Source organism: Danio rerio, chromosome 4 (genome assembly GCF_049306965.1).
Source record: "Danio rerio strain Tuebingen ecotype United States chromosome 4, GRCz12tu, whole genome shotgun sequence".
Classification (NCBI taxonomy): Eukaryota; Metazoa; Chordata; class Actinopteri; order Cypriniformes; family Danionidae; genus Danio; species Danio rerio.
The window spans coordinates 74,327,501-74,348,637 of NC_133179.1; the positions used below are offsets into that span (position 1 = coordinate 74,327,501).

Genomic DNA, 21,137 nt, shown 5'->3' on the forward strand with positions numbered 1-21,137 from the left:
CCAGGAGTCTTAAGAAACAGAGCGGTGTCCCACATGTGTCTAAGTGACCAGGGCACTCATATGGACAGACAACCCTACTGAAAAATCCAGTTTGAACCAGCCTAGGCTGGTTGGCTGGTTTTAGCTGGTTGACCAGGCTGGTTTTAGAGGGGTTTTGGCCATTTTCAGGCTGGTTTGCAGCTATTTCCAGCCTGGTCTTAGTTGGTCAGGCAGGAAAATGACCAGCTAAATCCAGCTAAAACTAACTTAACCAGCCTAGCCAGGCTGGGAGCCCAGCCAAAACCAGCTATGACCAGCTTAAACCAGCCTGGGAATGGCCAGAACCCCTCTAAAACCAGCCTGGTCAAACAGCTAAAAACAGCCTAACAGCCTAGGCTGGTTGAAACTGGATTTTTCATCAGGGAAGCGAATCACACGAGAGTGTCAGTGCCCATTCTAGACTCACAGTGGATTTACAGTTTTTTTGGATTGCTTAAGCACAATTTTCAAAACAGGGCCCATGTTTTCAAAACAGTACACACAATTAGCACAACCACACACCCAATTAGCAAAACACTACAGATCCTTTGCATAATTAAACACTCTTATAAAAACTATAGACTTCTGTTTAAAACCACACTTTTTTACCATAAGAAACACACATTTTCACATTTACTATACACTGTTTGCAGGAGTTAAACACTGCTGTGATAAATCTAAAACACTTTTAGCACTTCTGCTTCCCTATGATTAGAGTAGGCTACCATCAACAAAGTACAAATATAAAGTAGACTCACCAAACACTACTCAAGAACAATGTTGCACCTTGAAGAAACTCATTTATTCCTCAACATGTCCAACATGTTGGCATGAAGATTCAAAGTACTGTAACATGTCACTTTACGTATTGAACTGTAAGATAGATCTGGCATGAGAATTATCGATTGCAATGTTGTCCTTAGCAAGACACCTTGGAAAGAAGTGTCTTGAATGTAGAATCTTCAGGCCTCCTCTGTGGCTTGGATGAGGGGTACCCCAGCTTGGAGATGAAGATCATATACTTTCCACTACCATGCTGAGAAAAACTCTTCAATAAGGATGAGGAATGGAGAGTATAGTGGAAGATATAGGACGGTAAAATGTGGATGTTGCTAAAACCAGTTCTGAACCAGAGCAGAACGGTGGACAGACACATTGTTCCAGACAACAATTTATTGCGTATGATCAATTTTATTTGCTGCTGTTATGTTTTGCAATTGGTCCAAGAATGTAAGTATATGTGCTGTGTTGTGAGGGCCCATATGGGCATGGCAGTGGAGGACCCCATTCTTTGTAATGGCTGCACAGAGTGTTACTGTTTATTTCCCCCACGTTGCCCTGGGACATTGACTATAGCCCTGTGGCCAATGATGTTTCTTCTACTCTGTGTTCACATCAGGTTAAACACACCATCATCTACGTAAGCGAACTCATGCTAGATCTCCTCTCCATCTATTCGTAAAACTACCTGAAGAACAGTGTCAGGCAAAATTGTGTAGTTCAGTGTAGATCTAGTATTACAGTACAGTAAAAGATTACGAGACAGTATGCAAGATCACACTGCTAAAGTGAATATATACCTCTGCATAATCATGCCACAATCTTTTCACCCTTTCGAAATTGTGTTCTAAAGGCACTCCATAAATTTGCTTCATTTGAATATGTTTTTTTTTTTTTTTTTATGGTGTGTGTGTTGATATTGAGACCTGATGGTTATCATTGAAACTGGCATTTTATAGTGCTTAAACACCTGATTTGTGTGTCTACAATTAATCAAACAAGTGTTTGCACACCTGACGACTGTGTTGAACAAGTTGGTTGGACGGTGCAGTAATTTGACAGTCAGTGCTTTGGTATTGCAAGGAAGTGACTTCATGATAGATTTTAGTGTGTAATGTATGCTAAGTGTGCTTAGTGTTTTGCAAATCACTGTGTGTAGAGTTTTGCAACAAGTGTGAGGCTGACAACTTGCTTATAGTTGTGCAAATATGGGCTGATGTTTTGATACTTGTGTGTAAGGTTTTGCTAATAGTGTACTACTTTTAATTTTAGTGTGTAAGCAATCCTAAAAAACTGTAACAGTGATGTTTCCTGTTTTCCAGACAAACACACTCAACCAATGACTATTGCTGGACCAAGTTCATGTCTGAATATTAGCGAGTCCTAGACTATAGAAAGAAACATCTTGAGTCTGGACTCGAGTACTACAGCCCTGACAGTCACAAACTTCAGCTTGTAGATCAAACTTTACTGTATAAAGAGCAACAGAACATGACCTGATCTTCATTTGTATATTATATTGTGGACGATGATGTAAATAAACTAAAACAAACACAAACCCGCTCTCTTAATGTCTCTTTCACCAGCCTGACAGTCACATTCACACTGATGGAGCATTAGGGGACTTTTATTCTGTCAGCTGAGAAACACCTGATCAATAATCATGAGCGCTGACTCTCCTTCACACACAGCCTTTCTGACAGAAGATCTTCAGTCAATATATTGCTTCATGTGAATGAGTAATCAGGGTTATTTTCAGATGCATGTGTAGTAAATACATCAGTTCACCAGGTCTCTTACAGTAAACTGCTGAATACATGCTTATAGTGTGTCTTCATATTATTGTAGTGGTTTAGATCAGTGGTCTTCAACCCCCAGGCGGGTGCTGGTGCGTGGATCAATCAGTACGGGGCTGAACAAGAATGAATTATCTTTAAGTTGGCAGATAAAGAAGCTGCATTTAAACTGGATTTGTGGGGACGGCGCGTGAACAGAGGCATATCGGACGTGTTTCAAACATTAGCGTGGATTTTGTGTGAGACTGAGCCTGCGCCCTCACTCACCAAGCTGCTGCACGATCACCAGTCTTCACTGTTAAAGGAGTTTGAGAAACACTTTCGCATGTCGAGATGTACATGATACTGTATGTGTGTGTGCTGCGCCCACGGGCTGTTTCACAGGCACATGCAAAGCTTGAAGGTAAACAAACAACGGCTTATCATAAGCATCTTATCGATAATTATTTATACGGTTGGCATTAAAGGGAACATATAAACGTTATGAGACTAATTTCTAGCAGCTAAATGTGTCTGGAAAAATATTCAAAGGCTTTTATTCTCATAAACCGCGCGGACGTGAATGCGTCTGACTGTTCTGATTGGCTAAAGCAGACGTCTCACGTCAGCACGTTCTAGACGTGCACGCGCTCTTTCCAGCAATCTTCCTTCTATGGACCATCTCGTTGCAAAGAAACAAGCTCAGGGCTCCCATTGATTTAGCGTCACTGATGTTATAATATGTTATATTGTTGGAGCAATGTGTTAATAAAGTTATTACTTCCTAATGTTATAATAGCATTGTAATGTTGGAGCAATGTGCTAATAAAGTTCCATATGAGTACACAGTGGATTCACGTTGACCGGTCCGCAGTTAGAAAAAGGTTGTGGACCACTGGTTTAGATAATATTAAGAGTGTCGTGAGACTTTTATATGTTTAGAAGAAACTGCAAACTGAACAAACAGCAGAGCATGTCTAAACTTCACCAGGACACAACAGATATAAATATAAAAATATAAAATATGAATAAATAATTCAGAGGTAATTCATTATAAAGATCCTTAAAATAAACTGATTCCTTTAACTTTAAGTCACATTTGGGTATATTGGAAAAAGAGAAGCTCTGAAAGTGCAACATTTCATAATAGACTAAGTAAAGCTTTTAAATATATTTATAGATGAACATACATTATTAAAGCTATGATTAAAATCACAACCCTGTAAATGTTTTGTTTTTTTCTTCTGTCAATCCACTGAATGGGGCTCCACATCAGGTAACCCAATATGAAACTGTATCTGTAGAGTGGAGAATCATTTACCTCAGTGTGTCCAGTTTACAGTGTTGACTCTTCAGTCCATCAGAGAGAAGCTTCACTCCTGAATCCTGCAGGTCATTGTTACTCAGGTCCAGCTCTCTCAGCACACAGTTTGAGGATTGTAGAGCTGAAGACAAACTCTCACAGCACTGAACAGTGAGATTACACCACTGTAGTCTGTGTAGAGGACAGTAAAAGACACTGTATTATTGTGTGTGAGTGTGATGTAATTATTGAAGTGTCTATAATGAGTGATTTCTCCTCATAGGGAAAAGGAAAAGACTCCTTTAACTCTTCAGAGTTGCTTTAATGGTCACATGGAGGAAGATCAAACATTTGTATTTCATTATTACATAAACTTTAAAAAGAGAAGATCTCTGACCAAAATGAGTCGGCCAGACAGATTTATTTATTGCTATTTCTGTTCTTATATTTCTGATATTTCAAATCCATTCAGATCCTCATATTTGTTAAAGAAAGCAAGACTCTCATATAATATTAACAGACAGAAAATATGACTTTACAAACTGTATTGCAAATAAATCACATCAACATCTTCATATTAGTCAATAATATTCCTGAAATGAATATAAAACTGACTGAATATAACTTTACACACATGAACATCAGTAAATAAAGAGACTCAGTGATGGGCTGAACATCTGCAGAAACACAGCTCATTTAGAGACGCCCCAAAAACACCAAAGAACACCAATCAATGATCATTTCAGCAGAAATGACACTGAAGAGCAATATTATATCTGATATAAACAGGGTTTCTCATATTTGACTTCACATTAAATATGAAATATTCACAATAAATAAACAGAAATAAAATACATCACAGCATATGCTCATTACCTCATCAGACTTTACACTTTACACATTTCACAATGGAAAAGTCATTTGTGGCAGCATTTATTTGATGGAAATGTTTCTATTTTACCTCAGTGTCTCCAGTTTACAGTGTTGACTCTTCAGTCCATCAGAGAGCTTCTTCACTCCTGAATCCTGCAGGTCATTGTTACTCAGGTCCAGCTCTCTCAGCACACAGTTTGAGGATTGTAGAGCTGAAGACAAACTCTCACAGCACTGAACAGTGAGATTACAGCCCTGTAGTCTGTGTAGAGGACAAAGAGCAACACAATCAGCAGTGAGAAATGAGCAGTGTTGAGTGTTCATGAGTTCAGTCTACAGTGATAAAAGCAACACTGGAAATAAACTATATATATATATATACTGCTCAAACAATAAAGGCAACACTAAAATAACACATCCTAGATCTGAATGACTGAAATATTCTTATTAAATACTTTGCTCTTTACACAGTTGAATGTGCTGACAACAAAATCACACAGACATGATCACTGGAAATCAAATGTATTAACCCATGGAGGACTGGATTAGGAGTCACACTCAAAACTGTAGTGAACTGCAGGAATTACTGACACACTCCAGACACATGAGGTCCAGCATTGTCTTGCATTAGGAGGAATCCAGGGTCAACCACACCAGTATATGGTCTCACAAGGGTCTGAGGATCTCATCTCGGTACCTAATGGCAGTCAGGCTACCTCATGGTGTTGTACCATGGTGTTGGGCTGCAACCCCCACCTGTGGACATCGGGCCCTCATACCACCCTCATGCCTCAGAACAAGCCTGTTTAATTCATTTAGAAATATCTTTTTATTTTTTTATTTATTTAATCTACATTAAACTAAAGCTGTATTTCCCCATTCATATGACTGTACTGAATTATTGAACAGATTATTAATAACTAATCAGAGAGCATTTTACTGAGCTCAGTGTAAAGTTTAGTGTTTAGGCCTACAGTAAATGTAATATTAGAGGCATGTCTGCGGCGAGACGGCAATACTGTGTCTAAAATTACACTATTTCTCTGATCAGAAAACAAACACAATTATCCAAGAGCAACACTGTGTTAGATTTGAGCAAATACACATCAACAAATGTCCTATTCAGCTGGAGGAGCACAGGGATTTACAGGGATTTGAGTTATTTTCCAGGATAAACTGTAAAGCAAATGAAGTAGATTATTAAATAAGTACAAATGTTGTTTGTGTGAGTAAAAAGTCAAGAAAAGTTTGTTAAATACGTTTAGAAAAGCTGAAATAAATGAGCAAATAAGGAAACAGAACACTGCCGCCGCGTCCCCATGCAGTAATATGGTGTATCAGCGATCTCACAGGGGGACGATATGGCCAGCTAAAGATTTTCTGTTAAAGCAGGGCAGTGATTCACTAAACTGATCTGAGTCTTCAGTGCAGACTGATGTGTGTCTTCTGTGATCAATCAATGAATACTCACAGAGCTCTTCTGCAGTTTCTCACAGCTGCTGTCAGTCTCCGTCTTCCCTCATTTGATGTGTTGAATTTATTAGAGTCTAACTCATCCAGCGGCTCCTCTGACATCTCAATCATGTAGGAGATTGTTGAGCAGTGAGCAGGAGAGAGTTTCTCCTCTGAGTGTTTGTCTGATTTCACAAACTCCTGAATCTCTCTGGCCAGAGTCTGATCTTTCACCTCCAGCAGACAGAGGAACAGATTGATGGATCTTTCAGCTGAGAGATCATCATTTCTCTTGATCTGGTCTTTAATGTACTGTGTGATTCTCCTGATGCTCTCTGAGCTCTTCTCTGTGTGTGTCAGCAGATCCTGGAAGAGTCTCTGATTGGACTCCAGTGAGACGCCCAGCAGGAACCGCAGGAACAGATCCAGATGACCATTACTACTCCTGACAGCTTTATCTACTGCTGATCTGAGCAGATCATACAGAGACTCCTCAGAGCTGGACTGTAGATATTGATCATATGAATATTTACTGAATATCACCCTCAGCGGTTCTCTGTTCTCTGTTAAATGGTCATAAATCACCCTCAGCGGTTCTCTGTTCTTTGTTAAATGGCAGTAAAACACAAAGAAAGCAGCCAGAAACTCCTGAAAGCTGAGATGGATGAAGCTGTAGACTTTCCTCTGATGAATCACAGATTCCTCCTTGAAGATCTCAGTGCAGATCCCAGAATACACGGAGGCGTCAGTGACGTCTATGCCGCTCTCAATCAGGTCCTCCTCATAGAACATCACATTGCCCTTCATCAGCTGTCTGAAAGCCACTTCAGCAAGTTTGAGGATCACTCCTCTGTTGGCCTGCAGGAGTTTCTCTGGATCTCTCTCTTCATACTTCTGCTTCCTCATGTTCATCTGAATCAGCAGGAAGTGGATGTACATCTCAGTCAGAGTTTGAGGGATTTCTGCACTCACATCTTCTTCCAGGAGCTTCTGAAGCACAGTGGAGGAGATCCAGCAGAAGACGGGTATGTGGCACATGATCTGGAGGCTTCTTGCTCTTCTGATGTGGGAGATGATTCTGCTGGCTTGATGCTCGTCGCTGATTCTCTTCCTGAAATATTCCTCCTTCTGAGGCTCAGTGAATCCCTGAATCTCTGTCAGACGCTTGATGTATCTGGAGGGGATCTGATGGGCTGCTGCTGGTCTGGAGGTGATCCAGATGAGAGCAGAGGGAAGCAGATCTCCTTTCAGGAGGCTCCGCATCAACACAGCCACTGATGAAGATTCAGTCACAGCACAAACTTTCTCCTCATCTGAAAAGTTGAGTGTGATTCTGCTTTCATCCAGACCATCAAAGATGAACACAACTCTACACTGCTCATAAATCTTGGGCTCCAGATCTTCAAGTTCAGGATGAAAGTCCAGCAGAAGTCTGTGAAGACTGTACTGATGATCTCTGATCAAGTTCAGCTCTCGAAATGGAAGCACAAACATGAAATCTACATCCTGATGGTCTTTTCCCTCGGCCCAGTCCACAATGAACTTCTGCACAGAGACGGTTTTCCCGATTCCAGCGATGCCTTTAGTGAGAACAGTCTTGATCTGGGCTTTCTCCTTCTTGATCTTCTCCTCATGTCCTGCTCCAGCTGAGGCTTTAAAGATGTCATTGCAGTAGACTGGAGTGTGTTGTGAGGGTTTTGTTCTGGCTCTTTTCTCCATCTGTAAAACCTCATGTTCTTCATTCACTCCTTCACTCTCTCCTTCTATGATGTAGAGCTGTGTGTAGATGCTGTTCAGGAGGGTTTGAGTCTCTCCATGGTTGATTCCCTCAAATAATCTCTCATACTTGTTCTTCATGCTGGTTTTGTGCTGCTCTTTGACTCTCTGAAGTTCATCATGTTCTGGTTGGAGTGAATCCTGCTGCAGGTCTCCATTCTGATCATCTCTATACACACTGCAGGAACAACAACAACACAAAGAATCAATGAGTGCGAGTGTAAAGATCCTCTAGTGAAGCCATGTGTGTTTTCTCTGAACCAGCTGAGACACAATACACGGATTTAATTCAGAACCAAACTACAGTAATACAGAAAGGGTCCCAGATAAGCAAAAACCGGCTTCATTTTATCACTAGGTTTACAAATAAAAGAAAAATACTAAATATTGACTGTATTATAGACTGATGTAATGAGCTCGCTTCTAAACTTAGGCATTTTCAACTAAACCACACATTAAACAATTCACTTTATTTAATCTAATCAGTGCATTTAAATTAAATGTATTTATTTATTTAAACATATCTTCTGTAAGGGTTACATTCATGGAGCTCACCTCAGTCACGGTCATTAGTTGTCATAACTTTATTATTATTATTTTCAAATCAATTTAAGGTAATAGATGCACATTTCAGAGGCTGTGCACTTTATGGCAGGGGTGCAATTCTTGGCATAACACCGCTTCATCTGTTATTCCTCTCTATATTGTAAGCCTGTAATGCATAATTCTAGCCCACATTTTTAATAGAATAATTAATTTAATAGACAGATTTTTACAAAACTTGACAACTGAAATGAGGCCATGCATGAGAAAGTCTGAGCGCTCTGATTTATGTGTGGTGACGATGTCTGTGGGTGTCAAAATTAAAGTGCACATTTTTGCTTACAATATACATGTAGATTTTTTTCCAAGTTTAGTTTCATCAATTGTAAACAAGTCATTTTTAAATTGTCAGTTGTATTTAAAGAAAGGTTATGCTAAACAAAGTGTGTGTATACGATTATGTTTGGCTTTTGACACTAAGAAATAGCTATTTACTTTTTTTTTTGGGTGGGGCCAGTGAACATTTTGGCAGGGCAAGTACAAATCTGAACCACTGGCCCGATTGGGCCACTAGAAAAAAATCCTTAGCCTTGAACCCTGTGTTGAAGTCTCTGTATTTTGTTCCTTGTAATAAAATGTCCTGACTGGACTGTGAGAATAAAGTGTAATAATTTCTGATCTTCTAGAAACACAGGATCATATAAATGCTGCAGTGTGATCATGTGTGTGTAGAGATGATCTACCTGACAGCAGGTCGTGTGTTTCCACTCTTAAATGCTATTGGTGTATGCATAGACGCGTCACTCTTCATAGACACACAGCTGGGCTCTGCTTCTGCTCTCTTCTGATGAACTGAACTAAAACAGAGAAGATTAAAGTTCAGCGCTGCACACACTGGAGTCAACACAGCAGATATTCAGTCATTATTTAAAAATCACTTAACACAGCACTTTATTTCTTTTTTATTTATTTGTGTCACGTTATCAAATAAAAATAAAACTACCCACGAACAAATCGAAAATTATTTTGGTTAAAATAATAACAATCATCATATGAGAATGTAGTGTGTAGGTCTAATACCTGCATCTTTTCGACAAATCCTGATCTCCAGCAGTGTGTGAGTTACCCATGGTGGACCTGAAGAGTTTGATCTTCAGCAGAAACTGATGAACAATCACAGATCTCCAGTCATTGATCAGCCTTCATAATTCAGCTGAATGCAGGAATAGATCAGCAGCTGAGACACTCAAATCCAGAAGCTCATCACGAGTAAATTAATGAAGAATCACAGCGTCATCCGTTTGATTATAATAACATCATACACACATTCACATAAAGCTTACAGGTTTAGTCAAGACATTAAAGATTTAAAGCTGTTCTGCGTTGTAAATGGTGGATTCTGTCTGTTTAAAATGGCGACACAGCAACTAAACACTTTCACTTTCGTTTCTGAAGGAGCGGCAGATCATGAGTTCAGTGAAAAACATCCGTCACAAACACTCTAAACAGAGCAGAGAAGAGTCAAACAGCTGCAGGGTTATCAAAGCACCTGCGGGGGTACATTTTACTAGGGTGATTTTACCTGAAGCAGTATAAACACTGGACACAGAAAAGACAGAACAACACATACCTGGATGACCTTTTCCTCTTCCTCTTCTTCTTCGTGTGTGGCGGGTTACAGAGAGCAGCGTAAAACTTAATACCACCACCTGCTGTACTGGAGTGTGTTTAGTAATAATATGTTTACAGTTTGGTCAAATCAGTGTCATAGAGCTCAACGTAGATTTGTAGAAAATAAACTGACTGCTTTCCCATATATACTCTAATCTTTCTTCTTCATGAAGTCTAGCACAGCTTGTGTTATATTCCCCATGTGTGACTGCTCTGATGAGAACAGCTCAGGCATTGAGAGGATCAGGAGTTGTCCTGTTGTGTCGCTGCACTGATAATCCTCTCGTGTGTAACTGCAGATGAAAGCATCGTGTCTCTGTAGTGGTTTAAAGATCAATATGATCATTAAAATATACTGTTAATTAAATTGGAGTTATTAAAAATAAATAAATACAAAGAAGAGTTAAAATGGATATGATTTACAAAACGATGTGTTGCTCTTCGTATTGAATAACTGCCTGAGAAAATGACTTGGAGTGTCCGCTAGGGGGTGATCTAGAGCTGCAGATAGTAGGCGTTGTTTAACTGCACTGTGACCTTTTTTGTTTGTTTTTAATTGCATAACTGTCAGGAACAAACACACAACACAACACAAATAATGAAACACACAAAAAATAATACAACAATGGTAAAAGTCAACAAAAAACAAAACAAATAGATAAAACAGATAAATAAATTAAAATAAATTAAATTACACAAAGTAGTGTGCAGCATTTCTACATCTGATGATTTTAGTAATTGAGAGGGAATTTATAAAAAGTGTCATAATATTTGATGCATATCTCAGATTTTATGTTTTTTTTAACAATTTCTCTGTAGAAAAAAAAACTCAATACAAAAAACGGCGGTTAATGTGGGAGAAGATTTAGCAGATTTCTGTTTGTGTATGTAAAACTTTGCCAATAAAATAAAGAGATTAACAATATATTCAAGACATTTGTTGCATTTGTTTTCATAATGTAAAATTACATATTTTAATGTAAAATAATAACTAAGTTTTGTCCTTTCACAAATATATTTGGCTGATTTTTCCAGAAATTCTTTACAATGTTGCATTCAAAAAACAAATGGCAAAGGCTCTCTTCATCCACAGATATCCTCCATTTCAATGCGCTTTGATAAAAGAGATTTTACTGGGTAAATTTGATGTAATATTTTAAAATGTATTTCATTAATTTTATTATTAATACAATATTTGAAGGGAGTTAACCAGGCTTTTTTTTGCAATTAATATTAACTATAATAGAGTTCCAGAGAAATGTGCCTCTAGGAGTGATTTTATTTTGCTTCTGATAAATATTACGAATATGTCTGTTAGTACATTTATTATCAGTCAACTCAACACCTTCTAAATGTAGTTTTGGGTTTACAGCAGATTATAGCAAATATGATTTTTAACAAGTCGAATCATTTTTACAGGGATATATTTAATAACTGAATTCAATTCTCTAAACAATATTGGGAAATTGTAAGTAGACATGAAATGTTCATAGGATAGGATATTCCCTGCACTGTCAAACAGTGTTAAAAGAGGATTAATGTCTCTATTAAACCAATTTACTAAGAATCAAGATTTATTTGAAGAGCTTATATTACCATTATTCCAAATAAAGGAGAAACATTGTGACAGTAAGAGATTTTCCAAGCAAGAAGAGCTTGTTGATGAAATTTAGTGAAAGTTTAAAGAGGATTTTAGAAATAGTTTAATCACAGGTTAAATAAAAAAACTTAAGCAACCTATTTGGTTAAAAAGATTATGAGGAATATCATTCCAAAAGGGCGATGCAGTGCCGCAGTGGAGTAAAAACTTGCTGGATAAGTTGGCGGTTCATTCCACTGTACCCTTCACTTATCTGCTGTTGCCAACCCGGATTGTCCTTGACCTTGTTTTTCCTGTCGCCTGCCTTGAACTTAACAATCTTGATTCCCGCTACCTGCCCCTGACTCATGCCTGCTACTGTGACTAACGAGTGCCAGCCGCCTGCTCATCGACCTTATAAGCCTGTGTTTCATATGAGTTCACGCACCAGTTTATACTGTGTGCTTGTTATTAAACTGTGTTTAATAAAGGTACTGCAAATGGATCCCTCTGTGTCAGACTTCTCATTACAGAAGACTGACCTGCATCCAGCAGCCATGGAAGTGTTGTCCACCGAACTCACTACCCAAGCTCAGGTACTTGCTACGCATCAACAGTAACTATCTCACCTCACTGACAGAGGAATTGGTCAAAGCCCTCCAGGGATTAAATGTCTTCACCCCAGTGCAACCCACCGCCAATTACTCTCCCATCAATCCACCAGTAGCCATGGCACAAAATCCCTCCAGTCCTCGCTTAGCGTTTCCTGGTAAATTTAATGGCGACCCAGCTAAGTGTAAAGGTTTTTTGCTGCAATGCAAATTGTTTGTCAACCAACAACCACACATGTTTTCGGATGTATAGTATAGTATGTATAGTCCCTACTTGCTGGAAAAGCTCTCGACCGAGCTTCGGCTATTTGGTCAGACAGTACTCCCACTTTTCCAACCTTTAATGACTTTCTCCAAAGGTTCTGTGCGGTGTTTGATCATCCTGAGGGTGGCAGGAATGCAGGTGAAGAATTGTTAGCAATACAACAAGGAAAAAAACCAGCAGCTGAATTTGCTTTACACTTTTGCACTTTGGCTGCACAAACCGAAAAGCTTTAAACCCCGAGTTACAGACAGAGTTGGCTTGCCGAAATGAAGGAAAATCATTGGATCAACTCATTGAACTCTCCATTCGTCTGGATAATCTACTCCGTACACGATGACCATCCAAAATGGTCTCCCCCTTTCCCGCACAGGACGTCACATCTAAATCTCCAGGTACCAACGAACCCATGCAGATCGGTCGCACCCAGCTGTCTGTTGAGGAGCATGAAAGACGTTTCAAGAATAATTTGTACCTGTATTGCGGTCTTTCTGGTCATGTTAAGGTCCAATGCCCTAATAAACCTCCACTCAAAACACTATCGGTCAGTTCAACCACATTTACTTCATGTACCAATAAAACCGTAACTGTGCCTCCCTGTGTTTTGACAATACCACAATTCAGACAGTCGCGATTTTTGATTCAGGAGCTGCAGGCAATTTCATGGACTATACACTTGCCATTAACAACTCTATACCATTAACCTCTTGTGATTCTCCCCTAGCAATCACGGCGGTAAACGGATGTCCCCTGGGGGAAGGAATTGTAAATTACCGCTCTCCCAAACTCTCACTTAAAACAGTTTTTCTCCATGAAGAACATTCTGAGTTTTATATCATACACTCTTCCCAGCACGCTATAATCCTAGGATGGCCTTGGTTGCAAAACCATAACTCCCACATCTCTTGGAGAGAGGGTGAGATCATAAGATGGAGTGATTTAAATCTTGTTAACTGTCTGCATTCTATTGTCTACATTCAGCTGAGTGCCATATCTACAAGTGTTGAATCTTCAGTGAACCCAGATATTCCCAAGGTTTATAGTCACCTAGCCGAAGCATTTAACAAACAGAAGACCACTAAACTACCTCCTCACCGTGAGTACGATTGCTCCATTGAATTAATTCCTGGTACAACACCCCCTCGTGGGAGAATTTTCCCTCTGTTTCAAACAGAAACTGAAACTATGAATTCTTACATTTAAGAAGAGCTGAGAAAAGGATTTATATGCCCCTCAACATCCCCCCCCCCTTCCCATCTGCAGGCTTCTTCTTTGTGGGTAAGAAGGACAGAGGCTTACGTCCATGTATCGATTACAGAGGTTTGAACGAGATCAAAGTCAAATACCGCTTTCCCCTACCTTTAGTCCCAGCAGCCCTGGATCTATTACGCTCAGCCCGGTATTTTACCAAACTTGATCTACGTAATGCATTTAATCTCATCAGGATAAAACAGGGGGACGAGTGTAAAACGGGGTTCTCTACCACCAGCGGCCATTATGAAAACCTCGCAATGCCCTTTGGCCTAGCAAACTGTCCTTCCGTCTTCCAGGCTTTCATAAATGAGGTATTTCGAGACATGTTGAACCAGTGGATAATGGTTTACATTGATGACATCCTGATTTATTCAAACTCCTTTGAAGAACAAATCACTCATGTCAGAGCAGTACTGAAGATGCTTCTTGAGAACCAACTCTATGCAAAATTAGAAAAATGTGAATTTCATCAAACTTCCATCTCCTTCTTAGGATACATTATCGGTTCAGAGGTAGTGGCGATTGATGAGAGTGAATTAGACGCTGTTCTCAACTGGCCCAAGCCCAAAACCCTGAAAGAATTGCAACTATTTCTGGGGTTTGGCAATTTCTGCAGACGATTCATCAGGAATTTCAGCACGGTGGCCACTCCGCTCACTGATCAAAGAGGTGAAACAAAATTAAATTGGAATAATGCAGCAGATCGGGCATTTGTAAACCTAAAAACCCGCTTCTCAACAACACCAATCTTATGTCACCCGAATCCCAATCTACCCTTTGTTGTAGAAATTGATGCATCCAAAACAGGCATAGGAGCTGTGTTATCACAGAGACAAGGAGACCCAGCCAAACTCCAACCTTGCGCCTTTTTTCATGTAAGCTCAATTCAGCTGAACAAAATTACCATGTGGGCATCCGAGATTATCGCCATGGAGGAATGGAGACATTGGTTGGAGGGAGCCAAACACCCATTTACATTAAATACAGACCACAAAAATTTAGAGTACATTCGTTCAGCCAAAAGACTAAACCCCAGGCAGGCAAGATGGGCTCTATTCTTCACTCGCTTTGATTTATCTGTCACATATATTCCAGGTTCCAAGAATATCAAAGCAGATGCGCTCTCGACTTTGTGAGGAAGAGGTTGTACTGGAGGAGGACCAATCCATTCTCAACGACTCTCTCATCTTGGCTCCCATAACTTGGGATGTAGAAACAGAAATCTCTCAAGACTAAACCAACACCCTGTACCACCTGATTGCCCAGCAGATAAAACCTTTGTTCCCCCGCCAATACGAGAAAAACTCATTCAAAAGATCCACTCTAACCCCAGCTCAGGACATCCAGGCATAACAGGCACGCTTGATCTCATTCAGAACCGTTATTGGTGGTCCACCTTAAAAGGAGACATCACTAATTTGATCAAGAAATGCACCCTTTGCAACATGCATAAACACTCTCGTCATTGTCCTGCAGGACTCTTGCAACCACTCGCCATTCCACGTCACCCCTGCTCCCACATAGCAATCGACTTCATCACAGATCTTCCTCCCTCTCAAGGCCATACCACCATCCTCAAGGTCATTGATAGATTTTCCAAGGCCTGCAGACTAATCCCAATTCCCAAATTACCCACGGCACTGAAGACAGCAGAACTTCTATGCAATAATGTATTCTGATTCTATGGTATGCCCGAAGATATTGTGTCTGACAGAGGTCCACAGTTCACATCTAGAGTAGCTTCTGCCTTTTTCAAAAATTTCAAAGTAAACATCAATTTAACCTCTTGTTATCACCCCCAATACAGAACGTCTCAACCAAGAGATTTAGCCGCTTTCTACGCACTTATTCCCACCAAAATCAAGAGGATTGGAGCAGATTCCTTATGTGGGCTGAGTACGCTCAGAATTCATGAAGAGCGTAAAAAAGCATAAAAAAGCATCAACTGGTCTAACTCCATTTCAATGTGTACTAGGTTTCCAACCACCACTGTTCTCTTGGTCTGTGGAGCCCTCAGAATTCCCAGCTATTGACAATTGGTTCCAACGCTGTGAAAATACTTGGAACGCTGCCCACACCCACCTGTCACACGCCGTCTGCCGTTTTAAGGAACAGGCTGATTGTTATCGGCGTCCCAATCCGGCATATTCTCCAGGAAAATGAGTTTGGTTATCCACCCATGATCTTCGCCTCAGACTCCCCTGCAAAAAACTCAGTCCCAGGTACGTTGGCCCATTTCAAATTGAAAGACAAATATCTCCTGTGTCTCCCACATTTAATGTATCTCTGCTCAAGCCTGCTGCGGGTCCAGCCGAGGTGGATAGGGAGGTGACAGCCAGTGAACAGGGTCCTCCACCTATCATCATCACGGAGAGGAGATGTATCAGATCCACGAGATCCTGAGATCTAGACGCCGGGGTGGACTGATCGACTGGGAGGGGTACGGCCCGGAGGAACGATCATGAATCAATCACAAGGATATTCTCGACCCTTCTCTTTTAAGAAAGTTTCACCTTCAACATCCGGAAATGCCGTCCCCTCGTCCCCGTGGAAGACCCCGGTGTCGTTTGCCCTCTCACGTCAGGAGCTGTTTGCAGGAGGGGGGCTGTGTCACCGACTCGGTCCCAGTCATTCCCCTGGCTGGCCAGCAGAGGTCACCATCACCGGACTATTGAACTACCACTACCCGTCATCCACTACCCATTCGGCCCACTGATTACACTGCACCTGAGACTCGTTACCCCAGCACTCACACACACTTATAAGCAGCTCTCACTCACACTTCATTGCGAAGTCTTGTTCTGCCCTGCTGACATTTCTGAGCGTACTTACCCTTGCCTGATCTCCTGTTGCCAACCCGATTGTCCCCAACCTTGTCTTGCCTGTCGCCTGCCTTGAACTCTGAACGTTATTACCGATCTTGATTCTCGCTACCTGCCCCTGACTCATGCCTGCTACTGTGACTAACGAGTGCCAGCCGCCTGCCCATCGACCTTATAAGACTGTGTTTCATATGAGTTCACGCACCAGTTTATACTGTGTGCTTGTTATTAAACTGTGTTTAATAAACATACTGCAAACGGATCCCTCTGTGTCAGACTCCTCGTTACAGTGCGAACATAAGACCAATTTTACCTCAATGAATCACATTATCAGCCAACGACTATCAAAGTACAATAGTCACAGTCAAATAAACCGTGCTAATGTTGTGTTTAAGTCATTCTTATGCGCCATTTCAGAGCCAGTATTTAAAGTAGCCAAAATGAACAAATGTACGAATATAAAGCAACTTTACCTCCATTTATAAATCAATTCATGACTATTGTGCAGTTGTTGTTGTTTTATTATATAAGTTATAATGAGTTACTCTGACTGTAAAGGGTTAAATGCAGTGTTGTTTAAGGATCGTCAGCTTGTTTTTCAGCAGCTTTTCTTCCTGTTCAACTGGAAGGTCTGCTTCTGACACCTCATACTCTTCACATTTAATATATGATATATACTTTGTCGAGTGACATTATATATATTAACTAAGATTCTGAGTTAGTACTAAAAACGTTTGCTGACAGTGAAGGGTCAAATGTCATTTGTGTAGTGAAAGTCAGCATTTTAATAATAAAAATAAATGAACACAACCAAGCCTTAAAAAACACTCTGAACCACCTCTTGAAGAAACATGTTTTCAGCAGCTTTTCTTCCTGTTCAACTGGAAGGTCTGCTTTAACTTTACTTTTGATTTGGTGACTCTGAATGTTTAGAGTTATATTTAATGCTGAATTATTGGACACTATTGAGTCAGTCTGATATAGAAGAGCACAAACACTTTAAAGGGATTAAAAATAAAGCTTTTAGACACAGTGTTTAAATGAGCGTGTTTGACTCAGTGTTTAATCTGTGTTTGAGGATTTGATCTTCAGGATCAGACATTTAAATCACACTCACACATATAAACCCTTCATCATCTCCACAAATCAGCGTAATGTAGAAGTGTTAAACTCACATGCAGAAGTACAGACGCTCTTGTGCAGCAGGAACACAATCTGAGCTCTTTCACTCTTTCACTTCACTAAAACACACCTGTGTGATCTACAGGTGTATCCTCAAATATTACTGGCTCCACAGAGTGACATTGACATGAATATTCATGAGACTCTCCTGACTGTGGGCGTGTCCTGAAGACAACACACAAACCACTGGAGCTGAAGATATCTGTGCAGATTCTCTGAACACGAGCGTGTTGAAGGAATATAAAAAAAGTATAATATAGTATATAAATATATATATATATATATATATATATATATATATATATATATATATATATATATATATATATATATATATACACGCATAGTGTAACATAATATATATGAGGTATATGAGAATAGAGAAAAAGGTATTTGAAATAAAATCCAAGAGGTCTCTGAAAAATATTTAAAGCAGTATTGGACTAATAAAATAAATTTACAGATGGAAATGGAAATGAGTACACCTCTTACAGATCTCTCTGATGAATTATTACTTTCTCTCAGATGCTGTTCAATAATATAAGTGTGTTTATACATTAGATTAGTCAGGACTGAAGCCAAAACAGTTTTAAATTTAGCTGAAATGTTCATTCATTCATTTTCTTTTCGGCCTAGTCCCTGATTTTTATCAAGGGTCACCACAGCGGAATGAACCGCCTACTTACCGGAGCACCTAGAGGAAACCTACGCCAACACTGGGAGAACATGCAAACTCCACACAGAAACACCAACTGACCCAGCTAATGCTCAAACCAGTTACCTTCTAGCTATGAGGCGACAGTGGTAACCACTGAGCCACCGTGTCGCCCTGGTTCTTGCAGTTTGTTTATTGTTTATTGTTTGCAGCTCCTCATTTGAGTTTAACTGTATTATCTGTCTATTAGTGAAGGTGTTTGGTGATCACTCTCCTATTTAATCAATATATCTGTTAATCTGTCTTTATTCACATAGATTAAAACACATAGTTAAGGCAGTGTGTTTATTGATGCTGTGGTTGTATATAGAGTAGTCAGTGTTTGAAATGGTTGTAAAAGCTTGTCTAAATTGCTGTAAGATGAGAACAGGACAGCTTTAATGAAAGGTTTGGATTATATAATGATCACTCATTTACAGATGTTTGACACCCTTTATCGTCGTCATTTCTCAAAATGTTCAGAACAATACGATAATAAGTCAGTGTGAGTTTTCTGCTTGTTAAAGTAGAGTAAAACAGAAACACAGCTCATTTTCCTCTAGTCGTCCTTTAACCAGCTGATGAGACATGCACTGTTTTAAATGGCTTTTATTTCCTTTATTAGGAAAAGATTCTGTAGATATCTGAACACAACTTCTGGGAGAACATAATGTTTCATTAAACTATTGCTGTGGGAAGAAAACAAATCTGCAAATAAGATTTTTCTAATATAAATGTTGTTATATATGATTTATCCTTGATATTTAGATCTGCAGGAGAACAAGATTCACGATTATACATCTTTTCCCTCTTGATGAGATGAAATAGTTTAGTGGAAACAATAAATGAAGCTGAATATATTATTTAAAGGCACGGATGTCGTGTGCAGAGGTAAACTGGGTTCATTTAGGGTTTATAGTGACACTTATGATCTTTTCCTTATCCAGATATTCTTCATTATTAAAATAATATTTTACTCATTTCAATGCTTGTGAACGACTGAACCACAATCTGTGGAGACACTTTTAGATGTAGTGAGAAGACTACACAGCAAATTCATTGGTGTTAAAGTGTTGTGGTAATTCAGAGTAAAGTGTTAAAATTCTAGAGTTAGATAAAGGTAAAATAACCCTCTCGGCGTTAGAAGCTGATTTGCCTCCTTGTCATTCAGAGGAACATGTATCTACCTTTGTAGAAAACCCCTGTCTTTAAGAAACTAATCAGAGTGTCTGATCTCGCCCTACACCCTCATTCACCCGGCCCTTACACTAGTCAATTAGTTTAGTCCACTGGACAGAGTGAATGACCACAAATAAGTGAATTCAGACACCTGCTGATGAACACCTGCTGTTAACAAGCACAATCACTGAAGGAAGAAGAAACTGAAGGAAGAAATAAAACTACAGACACAGCGTCACACCAAAGCAGCTGAACTACAACAGAGGATTAAACAACTCAATCAAATAACAGCATTAGCAGCTTCACTGAGTACAGCTTGACTTCATTTCTGTAAGAATATTTGACAATCAACAGAGGTTTATATTTTTTTATTAAAGATATTTCATTTGACCTCACCATCATGGAGATCAGCAAATGTTTCTCTGACTGTTATAGCTGTGTTTCTAAAACGCATCAGTTATAGCGATGTGAAAGCCGATGTGCTGAGGAAGATTCAGACACTGAGTGTAGAGTTATGACCGACCTGATGAGCAGAAAGACTGAACTCAAGCTCTCTGTTCAAGACTGGCTGTGTATTCTGGAGCCTTCTCACACACACACACACACACACACACACACACACACACACACACACACGCAGACACACACACACACACACACACACTGCTGTTACCACAACACATTTTTTTTATTAACAAGAACCAGCCTGTAGTTTTCTAACACAACAAAATCAACAGAGGAGAGGGTATATGATTATTAAATTACACAAATATATTACACACGTTTGTTTTTTCAATTTTAGTTATCACCAAGAGTTATTAAGTGCACTTTTACTACAGGAAATGCATATGTAACGCTTCTCTTTCTGATGACACAAATCACTCAGGCGGACACAGAGAACTGCATTCTGCGTTGTTTATTCTGTAACAGAAATGTACATCCTCTGGCAACAGTATGCATTTAAACATGCATCTAAAAACCCAAACAAATAGTAAGAAATCCCCCTGCACATATTAATGTCATCATTCCAGCTACACATAGCATGAGCAAATTTAACCACACAAAGTAGGTCACACACGGCAATCACTCGACAGATTTGATCTAAAACATCACGTAATGTTCATATTGGGCTTGTATGTGTTATTAATATGTGTTAAAATACTAAATTTGTCACATTTAGCTGGAGCACATTTTACCAACCACCTTTCTGCATTCAGCAAGCATTTTCTGCTGTAGGCGGGGCTTTGCAGGTGAAAGGTGAAAGAAACAATTACACACTGTTGCCACAAGAGGTCTCTCAACAACCACAAAATAAACAAAATAACCCATTTTGGTGAAAGACAATTAAACATTATTTTTACCC

At 39.6% G+C, this 21,137-nt stretch overlaps 3 protein-coding genes across 4 annotated transcripts in view; 1 reads left to right on the top strand and 2 right to left on the bottom strand.

Moving 5' to 3' along the window:
• The window catches only part of LOC108184069 (protein NLRC3-like), a 49,588-nt gene extending 39,373 nt beyond the window's left edge, over positions 1 to 10,215 (bottom strand). The window contains exons 1-4 of the mRNA XM_068220548.2: positions 10,151 to 10,215; positions 9,601 to 9,683; positions 9,264 to 9,377; positions 6,221 to 8,155 (exon numbers count right to left, since the gene is read on the bottom strand). Of these exons, the coding sequence (XP_068076649.2) occupies positions 6,221 to 8,155; positions 9,264 to 9,377; positions 9,601 to 9,650 (2,099 nt within the window). The 5' untranslated portion in view covers positions 9,651 to 9,683; positions 10,151 to 10,215. The remainder of the gene's footprint in view (positions 1 to 6,220; positions 8,156 to 9,263; positions 9,378 to 9,600; positions 9,684 to 10,150) is intronic.
• si:ch73-389k6.1 overlaps positions 1 to 21,137 on the top strand; it is a 778,105-nt gene that overhangs the window by 639,542 nt on the left and 117,426 nt on the right. The gene's annotated exons all lie outside the window — the stretch shown is intronic.
• LOC101886924 (NACHT, LRR and PYD domains-containing protein 3-like) overlaps positions 1 to 21,137 on the bottom strand; it is a 50,480-nt gene that overhangs the window by 5,680 nt on the left and 23,663 nt on the right. The window lies entirely within an intron of this gene.